This window comes from Canis lupus, chromosome 33 (genome assembly GCF_048164855.1).
Source record: "Canis lupus baileyi chromosome 33, mCanLup2.hap1, whole genome shotgun sequence".
Taxonomy (NCBI): domain Eukaryota; kingdom Metazoa; phylum Chordata; class Mammalia; order Carnivora; family Canidae; genus Canis; species Canis lupus.
The window spans coordinates 8,475,357-8,489,372 of NC_132870.1; the positions used below are offsets into that span (position 1 = coordinate 8,475,357).

Sequence of the window (14,016 nt, forward strand, 5' to 3'; positions counted from 1 at the left end):
GGAGTGGTGAATGGGGACATCCTGCCTTGTAACTGATCTTAGTGGTGAAGCTCTGAGTTTCTCACCATTGAGTGTAATGTTAATTGTAGGTATTTTTAGTCCTCAGAGCAGACATTGTATGATGTCCATGTGAGCTTGAGAAGCATGTGTATTCTGCTGTTGTTGGGTGCACTAGTCTGTAGACATCAGTTATATTCAGTTGTTTGATGGGGTTGAGTTTAAGTGTGTCCTTGCTGATTTTCTGCCTGCTAGATCTATCCATTTCTGATACTGTCATGTTGGTCTTCCACTATGATAGTACTTTAAGGAGAAACAGATGAATGCACTACCAGGTTTTGGCTCACATAGTTTGAAACTCAGTTGTTAGGTGCATGGCTTGGTTTTATTTTCTTAATGGTGTCTATTGAAGTTTGATGCCTTTTGATTTTGATGATAATCAGTTTTACCTGTTGAGAATACTGTGGGCAGTGTCAAGGTCAGCCAGGAGGATGGAGATCACCCAGACCTTCTCTAGGTCTCCACCATGCATGGACATAGCCTCATCCAAGAATATGCTTGGCTCAACCACAAACTTCCAGGCTTATGGGCCCATTAGCTCCCCCAATTCACTCTCTGCTGAGATTGTCACTTCCACTGACAACCTTACTGGGTTCAGGTTTCATCCATCGTTTCAAATTTAGTGAGTCCTGTTTGACTGCTTATATTTGTCCTCATAGTTCTGTCACACTCTGACCAAACCTTCATGTCAACTTAGCTGGCAGGGGAATGGGAGTAGCCTGGGGAGACAACTGCATAGACCTCCTTGTGCAGCAGTTATTCAAGCATAAATGCCTCTCACATTGTTGTAGATCTTTGGCAGTTCCTTAAAATGTTAAACATAAGTTATCATATGATCCAGAAGTTCCACCCTTGGGCATCTATGCCCAAGAGAAATCAGATGCCCATCCACACAAAAACCTGTACATAAATGTTTACAGCAGGGTCATTCACAAATAGTGAAAAAGTGGCAACAACCTAAATATCCATCAAGTGGTAAATGGATAAAGTGTAATTTATGCACACAGTGGCTTAAGCTGCTCAGCCATACAAAGGAGTGACCTACTGATACATGCTACGATATGGATGGTAGCACACTTAACGTGTGTTAAGTGAAATAAGACAGTCACTAAAGACCATGACTCCATTACACAAAATGTCCGAATAGGCAAAGCTGTAGATAGAAAGTAGATTAGTGGATGCAGGGGGTTGGGGAAGTGACTGCTAACAGTATGAGGTTTCTTTGGAGGCGATATGCTCTAAAATCACATGGTGGTGATAGTTGCCCAACTCTGAAAACATGGTAAGACCCATTGAGTTGTACGCTTTAAATTGGTGAATTTTATAGTACATTAATTATAGCTCAATAAAATGGTTTAAAAATCTGATTTAGGAATCTGTAATGATGGGATCTGCAGGGGAAGCTATTCTGGGCTTTGGGAGGGTGAGGGAAGGGCTGGCCAGGAGGTTCCATTGTGGGACCCCACAACTGGTCCCACCTCCCTGAACTGTCCGATGGGCAGTACTGAGGATGGGGCTTGTGCTGGAATATTTCAGCCTACCAGTTAGGTGAGACTAAGAGGAGGAGGGCCGGCTGTCTCCTCTGGTGTTGCTGCAAAGGCCCTAAGGCTGCTATCCTGGCCTGGCAGGCAGCCGGTTCTCCCAGTAGGGAGAGGCTGCCTTGCTCAAAGGTGCCCTTAAGAGCTGAGGAAATTGGGATCCCTGGGTGGCGCAGCGGTTTAGTGCCTGCCTTTGGCCCAGGGCGTGATCCTGGAGACCCGGGATCGAATCCCACGTCGGGCTCCCGGTGCATGGAGCCTGCTTCTCCCTCTGCCTATGTCTCTGCCTCTCTCTCTCTCTGTGTGACTATCATAAAAAAAAAAAAAAAAAAAAAAAAGAGCTGAGGAAATTTGAATGTTTCAGATTGAATCCCCGTGACAGTTTGAAACACAAGTACTCAGGCATGTGGTATATGAAAGCTCAAATTCAACACATTAAAAAGGATGGAAGAGCTCCTGCAGAGCGGGTTACATTAAGGCTCAAGATCCACGACATGATGCTAAGTGCAACAAGCCAGTCACAGAAGGACCAACACTACGATTCCCCTCTCGCGAGTTCCTGAAAGTACTCGAACTCCTAGAAGTAGAGCGAGGAACGGAGTTTGCCAAGGGCTGGGGTGAGGGGGCACAGAGCGAGGCTCTTCAACAGGCATAAGGCGGTTCCTTCCGTTCCCAGGATGGTCGAGGGTAGGGGTCTGCTGCACAGGCCTGTGCCAACGCTCACCAGCCGGGAACTGTACGGTCAACACTTGCGGAGGGGATAGATCTCAGGTTAAATGGTCTTCCTACAGGGGCCCCTGGGTGGCTCGGGGGTTGAGTGTCTGTCTGTAGCTCAGGTAGTGACCCTGGGGCCCTGGGATCGAGTCCCACGTCGAGCTCCTCGCAGGGAGCCCGCACGAGCACGTCCCCTCGAATAGGGGGGACCGGGTGGAGAAGTCACTGTCCCCGGAGCTCAGAGGCTGAGGCTGAAGCGCGGGCGGGGGGGGCCACACTGCGAAGGAGGAAGATGAAAACCGGCGTCAGGCGCCCCCGGAACAGAGGCAGGCAGCAAGTGGGCAGAAAAACGCTTGCAGAAGAGCACGACCCAGCCCGTCGGCGGGGTGCAAACAGTCCCCGTAGAAGAGAACTTTCTGGTAAGGCTTTGTGTTGTATATGACTTAGAAGAACGTGCATTCAATTCGTATCCAAGAGGCGATGGCGAAATCACAGCATGGTCAATGGTCAATGGTCAGTGGTCAATGATCGCAGAGCTAAGAAAACAGATGCGAAGGCCGCGTCGTCCTTACCGAGTCGGAAACGGCGAGGAGTGGAAGGACGTGTTGAGGTCTGAGCTACGGACAGCTGCATGGAGGCGAGCCTTTGGGCTTGGCTAGCAAGTCCCTGAAGGGGGTAGTCGTGGCATCTCTCTGCCCTCCTCAAGGCCCAGTGGGGTTGGTGCCCGCAGGAACTCAGAAACTCCCTTTGGAGAAGGCAGATGCGTCCACGTGGGTGCACCCGAATTTGAGCCAGACGCATGCCGGATGCCGCTGCTTTGGTAGCTGTGTCCTTCCTTTTGGCAGAATCAGCTGCAGAGCCAGGCTGTGAGGATTCTCCACTTTATAACCAAAGACTCCTTAGGTTGACCTTTGTTCTACAGTTTGTTTCTAATGAGGTTGCAAAAAAGTGGAATAGAAATACCACTTAGGGCATAGATTTTGTTTGCAATTTGGAGTACTGTTTGAGGACAAATTAATAAGTTGTCTTTTTTTTTTTTTTAAGATTTTATTTATTTGAGATAAATAGTGACAGAGATAGTGAGAGAGAGTAGGAGCAGGGAGGAGAGGGAGAAGCAGGCTCCCTGCTGAGCAAGGAGCTAGACTCAAGGCTTGATCCCAGGTCCCCGGGATCATGACCTGAGCCTAAGGCAGATGCTTAACCAACTGAGCCACCCAGGCGCCCCAAGTTGTTTGTCTTTAAATAACTGTCCTCAAAATAAATAAATAAATAAATAAATAAATAAATAAATAATAAATAAATAAATAAATAAAATAAAAATAAAATAAATAACTCCTCTGCTCTCGACTGCAGCTTGCACCTTTCTTTTGTAGAGCAGGAAGTGTGACAGCAGAAGGCCAACACTGAAGTCCTAGTGTTTTATTTTCCCAATAAAGTAAGCATGATTATGTATGGATGATACTGAAAAAAAAAATCCTAAGTACATTTTCACTGCACTCACTCAAAACAAACAAACAAACAAACAAACAAGAAAATGCAAACTGGGAGCTGTTTATAAAGAGCGTTGGCCTGGGAGCCAGAGCTGAGGGGTGGAGATGAGCAGGATACTCAACACCAGCACAGCTTGCAGACCAGACACCTCTCTCAATCCTTTTCCTCTTGCGTTAAATCAGGGTCTGCGCAGGTGATTTCTAAGGCCTCTTCCCACACTTAACATTCTGGCTGCTGTGCAGCAGACTGAGGATGAACCACCTACCACTGGCTTTATTTGGGCCTCTAGAAATGTTTTAACACATTCCTTTTATGTTCCTATTTCCACATTGACACAACATATTGAGAACATACATGTCAGGCACGACATGTCCCACATCTATAAATTGATTTAATTCTTGCAACAATTCTCTGGGGGCAGGCATCATGATACAGAATTTACACGTGAGGAAACTCAAATGCAGAGTGGTAGCCCCCTCCACAGCTAGTGGTAGAACGGGCACTGAACCCCCGGACCGACTCTGGCTCCATGCTCCTCACTGGTGTATTACACTAGGTAGAAATGTACCTAACACGAGGATAGTCCTTACTGACAGGTTTTTTACTTGATCATAATTTGAAAGTCTTGACTAAAAGAACTAAGAAAAGGACACACAAACTCCCAACACTTCAGAAACTCACTCTTGGTCTCTGTTCTGCTTTGAGCCGGGGGGTGGTATTCCCATAGTGGGGTGTGGCCGCCAGGTGCTGGGTGGCGGAGCCTGGTCTTGCACTTGGCAGGTTTCCGTGGGAGCCCAGTTGGAAGGCCCAGGCCTATGATTGGGAACCCGGTTCCCAAATGGGACTGCACACACGCTTCTTTACAATTTGAGTAGTGTCCTCACACATCTCCTTGGACCGGTGCTTCTGAAAGTTTGGTTCACAGAGCCCTGGGAGTTCTGAGTGCCTTTTGGGGGTCTGCCAGAGAAGATTATTTTCATGATTATACTAAAACACTGTTGGCGCTATTTGTACTGAACTGAGGTGCAGAAGCAATGGTGAGTAAAAATGCTGGAATTTACACATTAATCAAGCTGGAATCTACACACCAAACTGCTGGTAGGATCATGATATTCCTTATCTCAAGCACTTGCTATAAAAAGAAAGTGCCCATTTCACTTAAGAATGTCTTGGGGTGGGGGCCCGCGTGGATGGCTCAGTTGGTTAAGTGTCTGCCTTCAGCTCAGGTCGTGGTTCCAGGGTCCTGGGATCGAGTTCCACATCGAGCCTTCTTCTCCCTCTCCCTCTGCCATTCCCCCACCCCCCAGTCCCCGCTTGTGCTCTCTGGCTCTATCGCTCTCTCTCTCTCTAAAAAAAAAAAAAAAAAATCTAAAAAAAAAAAAAAGCAGTAAAACTTGCTTTTATTAAATCTTGAAATTTAAGTTGTGTGACACAAAATGAGAAGTACCATCCACAATTATAGGCATCCTCTGTGGAGCCTGGAACACATCTCCTGTGGTTAAGAGGGGACTGCTATACACCAGCTAGCCTTGACAGTATCATTGACCATCTTCCCCCACCCCCACCACCAAATACCTCTGGAACCAGTGAATATGTCCTGGGACATGGCAAAAAGAACCTTGTAAATATGATTAAGCATAAGGAATTTTACAGAGGGAGCTTAGACATGCTTACCCAGATGGGCCCAATTTAATCACACAGGCCCTTAAAAACAATAAATTTCTCTACTTAAAGTCAGAGATGAGGGATGCCTGGGTGGCTAGATGAGCATCTGTCTTCAGCTTAGGACGTTGATCACAGCATTGAGTCCTGCATCGGGCTCCTTGTGGGGAGCCTGCTTGTCCCTCTGCCTCTGTCTCTTCCTCTTTCTCTGTCTCCCATTAATGAATGAATGAATGAATGAATGGCTAAACAAATAATAAATAAATAAATAAATAAATAAATAAATAAATAAATAGATGTGTGGCGGAAGAAGGCAGTAGAGAAATGACTTCAGATGGGGAAGTCAGAAAATTTTAGATAAATTTTGAGTATGAGAAGGATGTAGTGTACCACTTGCTGGCTCTCAGACATAGGGCCCAAGTCCAAGGAAGAGAGAGGCTTTCAGGGGCTATAGGTACTAGTAACTTCCCAGAGCCATCAGATACGAGCCCAACCAGCTGACATTTTTACTTCAGCCTTGTGAGACCCTGAACAGAGAAACTGGCAGAGACCACCAGGGCTTCTCAGTTCCAGAACTGTGAGTTAATATATTTATGTCTTAAGAGCAAAATTTGTGTTCATTTCTTACAGTAGCAATAGAAAACACACAGTAGAAGGTACCATCACAAATCAATGCTTGAAGATGTTCTGTAACATGAATACCAATCCTTCAATGCTATGTGAATGCCTAATACCTTATATTTTAAGTCAAGACCTCTAAAACGTACGTTTAAATGTCATGGAGATATATGAATCCATTTCTGCAGAAGAGAAAAGACAGAAATTTAATGTTGAATGTGTAGAAAGAATGGAGAGCTTTGAAAATATTTTTTGAGTATATTTCATGAAACTTGACAGTCAAACCAGAAAACATGGTAACATCCTAACTCATCTTCCAAGTTACTGCATTTTCAGTGTACTTAGTACTTCTTCAAAGAATAAACTAACCTAAAATATAAAAAAAACCAAAAAAACAAAAAACACAAAACAAAATGAGAAGTACCCATAAGGCACCCCCATCCTGAAGTACAATGTTGGCCTTGAAGAAAAGTACTGTGTTAATTGAGTTGTGAGTTGAACTAGCTGTTTTCTCACTGTACGCCATGTTTACATCAAAGAACTGACAAATTGTGGTTCTTTGGCAAAGATGTTCTTGAAATTAAGAAAGAGAACCTAGGGGATCCCTGGGTGGCGCAGTGGTTTAGCGCCTGCCTTTGGCCCAGGGCACGATCCCGAAGACCCGGGATCGAATCCCCCGTCGGGCTCCCGGTGCATGGAGCCTGCTTCTCCCTCTGCCTGTGTCTCTGCCTCTCTCTCTCTCTCTCTCTCTCTCTCTGTGTGTGACTATCATAAATAAATAAAAATTAAAAAAAAAAAACTTGTGCCTACATTTAAAAAAAAAAAAAAGAAAGAGAACCTATTGCTTCAAAGAAAACAGCAAACTATTTATTGGCAGTGATAAAACTTTAGGTTTTAAGCAAAAATTCTACTAGAAAACCTTGTATCTATCACTCTTTGGCTTAGAATTTCCTGAAACTGCGGGTGATAGTTGATGTTATATATAATTTTTAATATATATACTTTGAAATGAAATATGTCAACACTTGGAAGATCTGTACACACTTCAGTTATAGTAGTGACATACTGCATTACTCTGTCAGTGAATCAGTATTGTCTAAATGACCAGCGCGTGGGGCACCTGGGGAGCTCAGGTCATGATCCCAGGTCCTGGGATCAAGTCCCACATTGGGCTCCCTGCCTGGAGCCTGCTTCTCCTCTGCCTGTGTCTCTGCCTCTCTCTCTGTGTCTCTCATGACCAAATAAATAAAATCTTAAAAAGACCAGTGCATGCTATAAATTATGCCTGGGTGAATGATGGATTCACAGTGTAAGATTATCAAAAGTTCACGGGTGTAGTTCCAGATGCTATACAGTAATCAAACTTTAACAAACTATTATTTTAAGAAAACCCCAATAATCTGGATATGCTATTAAAATACTGCCCCCCCCCCCACTTCCAACCACATACCTGTGTTAAGCTGCATTTTCCTCATATGCTTCCACCAAAATGAAGTATCCCCAACTGGAATGTAGAAGCAGACACAAGAGTCCACCTGTGTTCGATTAAGACAGACATTAAAGAGATTTGCAAAATTAAAACAATTCTACTCTTCATTAAATTTTTTTGGGTGTGTAAGGTTTTTTCCCCCATTGAAATATATAATTATAATTGATGTTAATATATAATTATTTTATCATTGTTATTTTTATGAATTAACATTATCTTTTAAAAAATCTGTTTTGATTTCTAATACAATGACTATTGATAGATGCAAACCACATAAACAGAAGTGTTGGGGTCCTTGATAGTTTTTAAGGACCAAAGGTTCTAAAACCAGAAAGTTGAGGAAGCGCTATCTTAACCCCCTGCTCCTGGCGGACAGGGCCACAGGAAAACCTGACGCATTGAGCTGCTTCAACAGAGGCTTCTCGAGCTTCTCAAGTTCACAAGCTGCGGGTGCCTGCAGCCTCTGGCTCTCGACTCCTATTTCAGGGCTCCCCGAAACACTGCGCTGGCTCTCAGTGTGGTAGTTCGGCTTGCTGCCATTTCTAGCAAAAGTCAAAAGGAACAATTAATAAAAAAGAGCTTTGCAGTGTGTGGGGAAGGTGAGAATAGCAATAAAGAAGACTAAGCCAAAAAAAAAAAAAAAAGAAGAAGAAAAGAAAAAGACTAAGCCAATGCTAGATCAATTCCATCGGCCTGCTTCTTCTCTGAGGGGTGCAGAGGGAATTTTCTTGAAGATGAGAAGCAAACGGCAAGAGACTTAGTGATCATTTGTCTGTTTGTTCTTTAAAGCCTTAAAAAATTTCAGCAATGCCCATCCTTGACTGCATCTCTGAGGTCACTAGAATAGTATTGCACTATTCTCAAGAATGGTGGGAATGACTAGAGAAATGGGAATGACCCTGTTTTCTCTCTTACCACTTTGTTGTGTTGTTGAAGAAATGGCTGTTTGTTGTCTTAGAAGTTCTTGGCATTCCTCTATCTTTGCCTCCAAAGGGAGTTGCACTGAGGTGGGATTTGCAATAAGCCCAATATCCTCAATATTGGGACTCTGCTGTTCAATCTCGTATTAACTGGAATTTTGTTAGCATCTTTAGAAAGAGGAAAACTAAAGTTGCTAAAGCAGCTTAAATAAGTTTACAGTGTGTTTTCTAGACTCAGAAGGCAGTTTTACAACTAAATAAGCTAGTAAGACAGGAAGAATGGATTTGTGAGTTTCTTAACTCTCAGACTGAAAACCGAAATGGAAAGACTAGCATAGGAGCACCTGGGTGGCTCAGCGGTTGAGTGCCTGCCTTCGGCTCAGGGCAGGATCCCGGGGTTCTGGGATCGAGTCCCACATTGAGCTCCTTGTGGGGAGCCTGCTTCTCCCTCTGCCTGTGTCTCTACCTCTCTCTCTGTGTCTCTCATGAATAAATAAAATCTTTAAAAAAAAAAAAAAAAGACTAGCTTGGGACAGAAATATGCTGTGCTTCCAGAAAAGGGGTGGGCTACCAAAATATTCCTGATGTGAATATGGCAGGGGTAGGAGATAGATGATTTACTGTTGCATACTTTTCACAATGTGATGGATAGAGACTAAGGCTCAGTAAAAAAGACCCCAAACCACACTATGTAGGCTTTGTCCATGGGTCCATTGGAGTTTGCAGGCATGTCTCAGAGTCACCTGCTGCTTCCCGCAGCTGTCCACACACACTCATCAAACCCAGGAAGCCAGCACGACCGGGAAGCTTGATGCAGAAAGCATTTAAAGATGGATCAAACAAGAGCTTGAACCAGACCCTAACAGCCAACATTTCTTTAAGCAGGAGCTTCTGGAAGGTATATTCACAGCTAGAAAAGAACTACAAAGTTTAGGGAACTTTTTGCCTTCTGTTTTGTTTTTCCTTCTCTGAATAAACTGGCTTAAAAACAACTTTTTTTCTTTGGGTGGTAAATAGTAGGTATTTATTTGAAATGAAAAAAAAAAAAAAGTACCTGGACTATTGCATTTAATCATGTATTGTAATTGTGTTACTCTACCTTTTTGCATCAGAGACAGATATACAATGAACATTCAGTTATCACAGATTGCACACTAGATAGTAATTCTTCAGGCCTTTTACATAACCACCAAAGAACAGATATTGGATTCTGCAGTATAGTACAAACGTCCACAATCAATCCAGTCTTAGCCAGTATCTTCAGTTTACTTCTGTTGCTGTACAAATAATTGGCCATTACTAGGGCTTACAAGTTAATAACAGGACAAAAAAAATATACATTGCACTGACACAAAAAGTCAGCTGTGTTAATAGTCATGCAACAAGTAACCAAACTTGCTGAAATTAAAAATACTTTCTAAAAACAGTTTTAACAGCATAAATATTTTATACACAGTTCATTTACCAAAACAAAATGTATTTAAATGATACAAAGCAAAAATAAGTTTCTACCAACTTTATACATAAGAAAGTGCAAAATAACTTATCTAGAGTGTTTTGCTATTATCCAGACGGATGGCTGCTATGGGCAGCTATTTTCCCCTTCGGAAGCATGACATTACGGTCGCACGCTACACACAAATGTTAGAATAAGTGGATGAATGAACAAAGGAACTACAAAGGTCAGGCAGGAGCCCTGTGAGGTACTCTCAGAGAAAGAATACAGACCACACAAAGGTGGATGTACATGCTGAGAATATATGTTGGTAAACAAATTTACATGGAACATAGAAAAACATCCAGAGAAACAATTAGTTTATGTATGTGAGTGTACTTGCATGTGTGAGTGATTTGTGATTTCTACATTAGAAAGCAAAAAGAAAAGAAATCCCACTGAATAAAACAGTTGCCCACAGCACCAGCTGCCAGAGGAAATACTATCATGAGGGTTTTGGTTTCCACCTTCTAGTTATGGAAGTTGTGTTGGAAAGTTTAAAAGTGTTCATCCCATATAACTTCATATTACATAGAGGAATAGCCTTTAAGTAACTACATACACACATTCATATATTCAAGTCTTTAAAGAACACCTCTGCTATTGGGTTTGGGGTAAACATGGTTCGTAGACACAAGGAGGACGCTTCTTTTAAAAAGTGTAGAATAACACTGCTACAACTCATCTATAGGGCCGGACAAGGGCAAAGCCCACGATTATGTGATAGCACAATTCCTGCCACTGTTGAACATCCAGCATTATTTATTAGAATTGGAGTAAGATGGTGGGTGGGGGTGGGGGAGGGGTGGGGAGTTAAGACACAGGAAGGAAAACAGAACACAACTGTTCTTCAAGTTAAAGTATTAATGCCAATAATCCTTTTATTAACAAGTGTATTTGAACTTTTAGAAATGGAGGTGTATTAATCAATTTTGATATGTAATCATAAATAGACTGTAGGCTCAAACCTAGGTAAATAAAGGGTTAAATTTAGTGAGCATAAGGCACTAAAGCAGCCTTTATATTTCTCTTGGAGACCTAGTTATCAGGAAGAACAAATTTGTTCTTAAGCTGGTTTCAGCCCATTAGGTACAAGGTTACTATTGTACCAATGCCTATTTTTGAATGCATGTGCATATATGTGCATTTTAGTGCATAAGTGTGCCTGTCACCAGGGCCTAAAGATGAAAAGTTGGGAAAGCCAAAGCCGCTGTCCTTGTATGATACCTCCATGAGGGCGTGAAGGCCTGTCCTTCCTTGCTTGGGCCATAAATAATTCTCCTTTTTTTCAAATCACAGGGCTTTTAGAATTGTTCATAATATTATCACTAAATATCTGAAAATGTTAAAATCTAGATTAATTGTTTCATTTGTTTTTTTATATATATGTATATATATATATATGTACATAACACACATTTAAAAAAAATCCCACCACCAAAGCCTTTTTTCTGTAAACTAAACTTCTCTCTTAGCCCCAACCAGCTTTAGTCTCCCTAGATTTGTGTGTTCTGTATCCAACTAGTAGAACAAATTAAATAACTAATTATTAAAATACTGTAATTATATTCATAGCAAAAACAAAAAAATAGACATTGATACAGTATAAATCTCACTGTTTTCAGGTAGATGGCATTAAATGGTAAAGATTAATTATAAGCAGTTCTGACATGATCCAGTTTTACAAGATTTATATGTTAATTCTGTACACTTTTTTCATTTTTTTACCCTTTTTTGAAAATAAGATATAGTAGAACATTAGTGTCCCCAAAGACACATACTTATTATGTTCTATGCAAGAGAAGCTAATGTGGGTTACATGCAAGTATATTTCCATTAGATGAGGCAGGGCTGTCTCCTGCATCGCATCGATCACCTGACCGCCACACTCTGCAACACTAAAAGGGACGCTGTGGCCACATGGCAGTCCAGATATGAGTTTATGAGGGGCCTTAGGACACTGGAACAACACCGAGGTGGCGCGTAGCCAGGTGTTAAGTCGCCCAGCTATTTGCAGGGTATCTTGTGGCAGGACGCATAGTCTCCCACACTGTTTCCTAAAGTAAAGAAGGTCCACATTGTTTTGGTTACTAGCCTAGTTTAAGTGGAGATACTGTGGGCAACTTGAAAGAAAGCACACTGGGCACACAGGCTGGGCTGGGAAGGGGGGAGAAAAGACCACAGATTATGTCTTTGAGGATTTAAAAAACATATTTATAATTAATTTGTGAGAGGTGTCAGACAAACCGTAAGTAGTTCACTGAGTTAGTGGTTTAAGTTTGAAGTCTCATGTTACAGACAGTTAAGTCCTTATTTAGAAAAGAAAAGGCCTTTATACCTATTTACAATATACACAGTTACTTGCAAAGAAGTCAGATTTACAACCATTTTCTAAAAGCCTTTTTGTTTTGTTGGTGGTGGTTTTTCCAAATAAGGATGAGTAGATCTATAAAAATGAGACGCAAGAAAAGCCAGTTAATAAGTGAGGATTTTCTCTTGGAGACAAGCTACTGGTAACAGGGAGAGTGGGATACTGGAGAAGTCGCTCCTGGGAACCACCTGCCGCTCTTCTGGCGCTGCTCCCCCGGAAGGTGTCCGCCCCCCGACTGCACTCTACACCCGCTTCTTCGCTGATCCCTCGGAATCCAACGCTCCAAACACGCGGTATGGAGAGAGGCAGAAACGGAGACTTGCTTCGATGCCTCCCGAGCTGTGAGCCGTGACGGGGGAATCGGGAAGGGGGTCTACAGACTGCAGTCTGCCACCAGCCTGTGGGATCTTCAACAATTCCGAGGCCCGTCCTCTGAACCCCTCTCGTGCTGGAGGTTGTAGTAACAGTTCTGACACACACGCACCGGGGAGGAGATCTTCAAGCGTTTGATTTCTGACTGAAACCGACTGCACCTGAAGGGAAGGCAACATCAGGTATTACAGGTCACCTCCACGTTTGATCACTGGGCCCACTGGGCCGAGAAACACAAACTGAAAAACTCCGCAGAAAGCTTGCGCTGTCATGCCAAAGACCTGCTGGTTTGTGTCGTGTGGTTCACCCAAGATCCCAAACACTACCGTGTTGTTTCAGTCTGTGACGAAAAGTAATATTAAATCGAGGCAAGCTATCTATTTGACAGAATTTTTATTTTTTAATTTTTATATATTTATTTAGGTGTATACTATTTATTAATACATTTATTAAGGCCAGGTTTATTAATTTATTAAGGCCAGATTTTCCTACAGGATGAAGCCAAGAGTCTGAACAGCTATGCGGGCCTGGCCCTCCTGCCCTAGAAACTTGGGAGGGATGCCAATGCCTATTTGGAGCTTAACTTTTTTCTCTTAGCAGAAGATTTTCTACTAGTTTTAAAAGACTCTTTCTTTGGTCACTATCAAGTTCCTCTGGGCTTTTAAACACTGTTTGATCTAACTCCTCGGTGATTTCTTGAACAGTAGTTTGGCTTTTCTGTCTGGTCCAAATGGTCTCATTTTCTGTTTATTTTGATAGATTTCCGTGAAGTAGACTCTACTTTAAGAGGTGCTCAAATTCTTTAAAAAGTATTCCTCTTCCTGGAATAAAGCAGGGTGTGACCTTGGATGTGGCATTTAATCACTTTAAACTTGCCTTTTCATGAGACTGAAATGGAAAATTCTATCTTCTCCAATATTGTACCAGTAAAGGTGTCCAGAGAATAAACAAAGTGTCACTAGCCTAAGAGGCTTTTTTTTTTATTTCATTTATTTATTCATGAGAGACACACACACACACACAGAGAGAGAGAGAGAGAGAGAGAGAGAGGCCGAGACACAGGCAGAGGGAGAAGCAGGCTCCATGCAGGGAGCCTGACATGGGACTCGATCCCGGGTCTCCAGGATCATGACCTGGGCTGAAGGCGGGGCTAAATCTCTGAGCCACCCGGGTTGCCTGCCTAAGGGGTTTATAGGGCTGTTCTTGGACTTTGAGGGACCCTCAGGAGTGCTGACAAACTCTAGGGGCGCCTGGGTGGCTCCGTTGGTTAAACGTTCAACTCTTGATTT

The 14,016-nt window shown here is 42.7% G+C and overlaps 1 protein-coding gene across 9 annotated transcripts in view; it reads right to left on the reverse strand.

Moving 5' to 3' along the window:
- Positions 1 to 9,482: 9,482 nt before the first annotated feature.
- WDFY3 (WD repeat and FYVE domain containing 3) overlaps positions 9,483 to 14,016 on the reverse strand; it is a 234,280-nt gene continuing 229,746 nt past the window's right edge. For all 9 annotated transcript variants that reach the window (XM_072810775.1, XM_072810774.1, XM_072810770.1 and 6 more), the window contains one exon: positions 9,483 to 12,888. In XM_072810775.1, the coding sequence (XP_072666876.1) occupies positions 12,765 to 12,888 (124 nt within the window). In that variant the 3' untranslated portion in view covers positions 9,483 to 12,764. The remainder of the gene's footprint in view (positions 12,889 to 14,016) is intronic.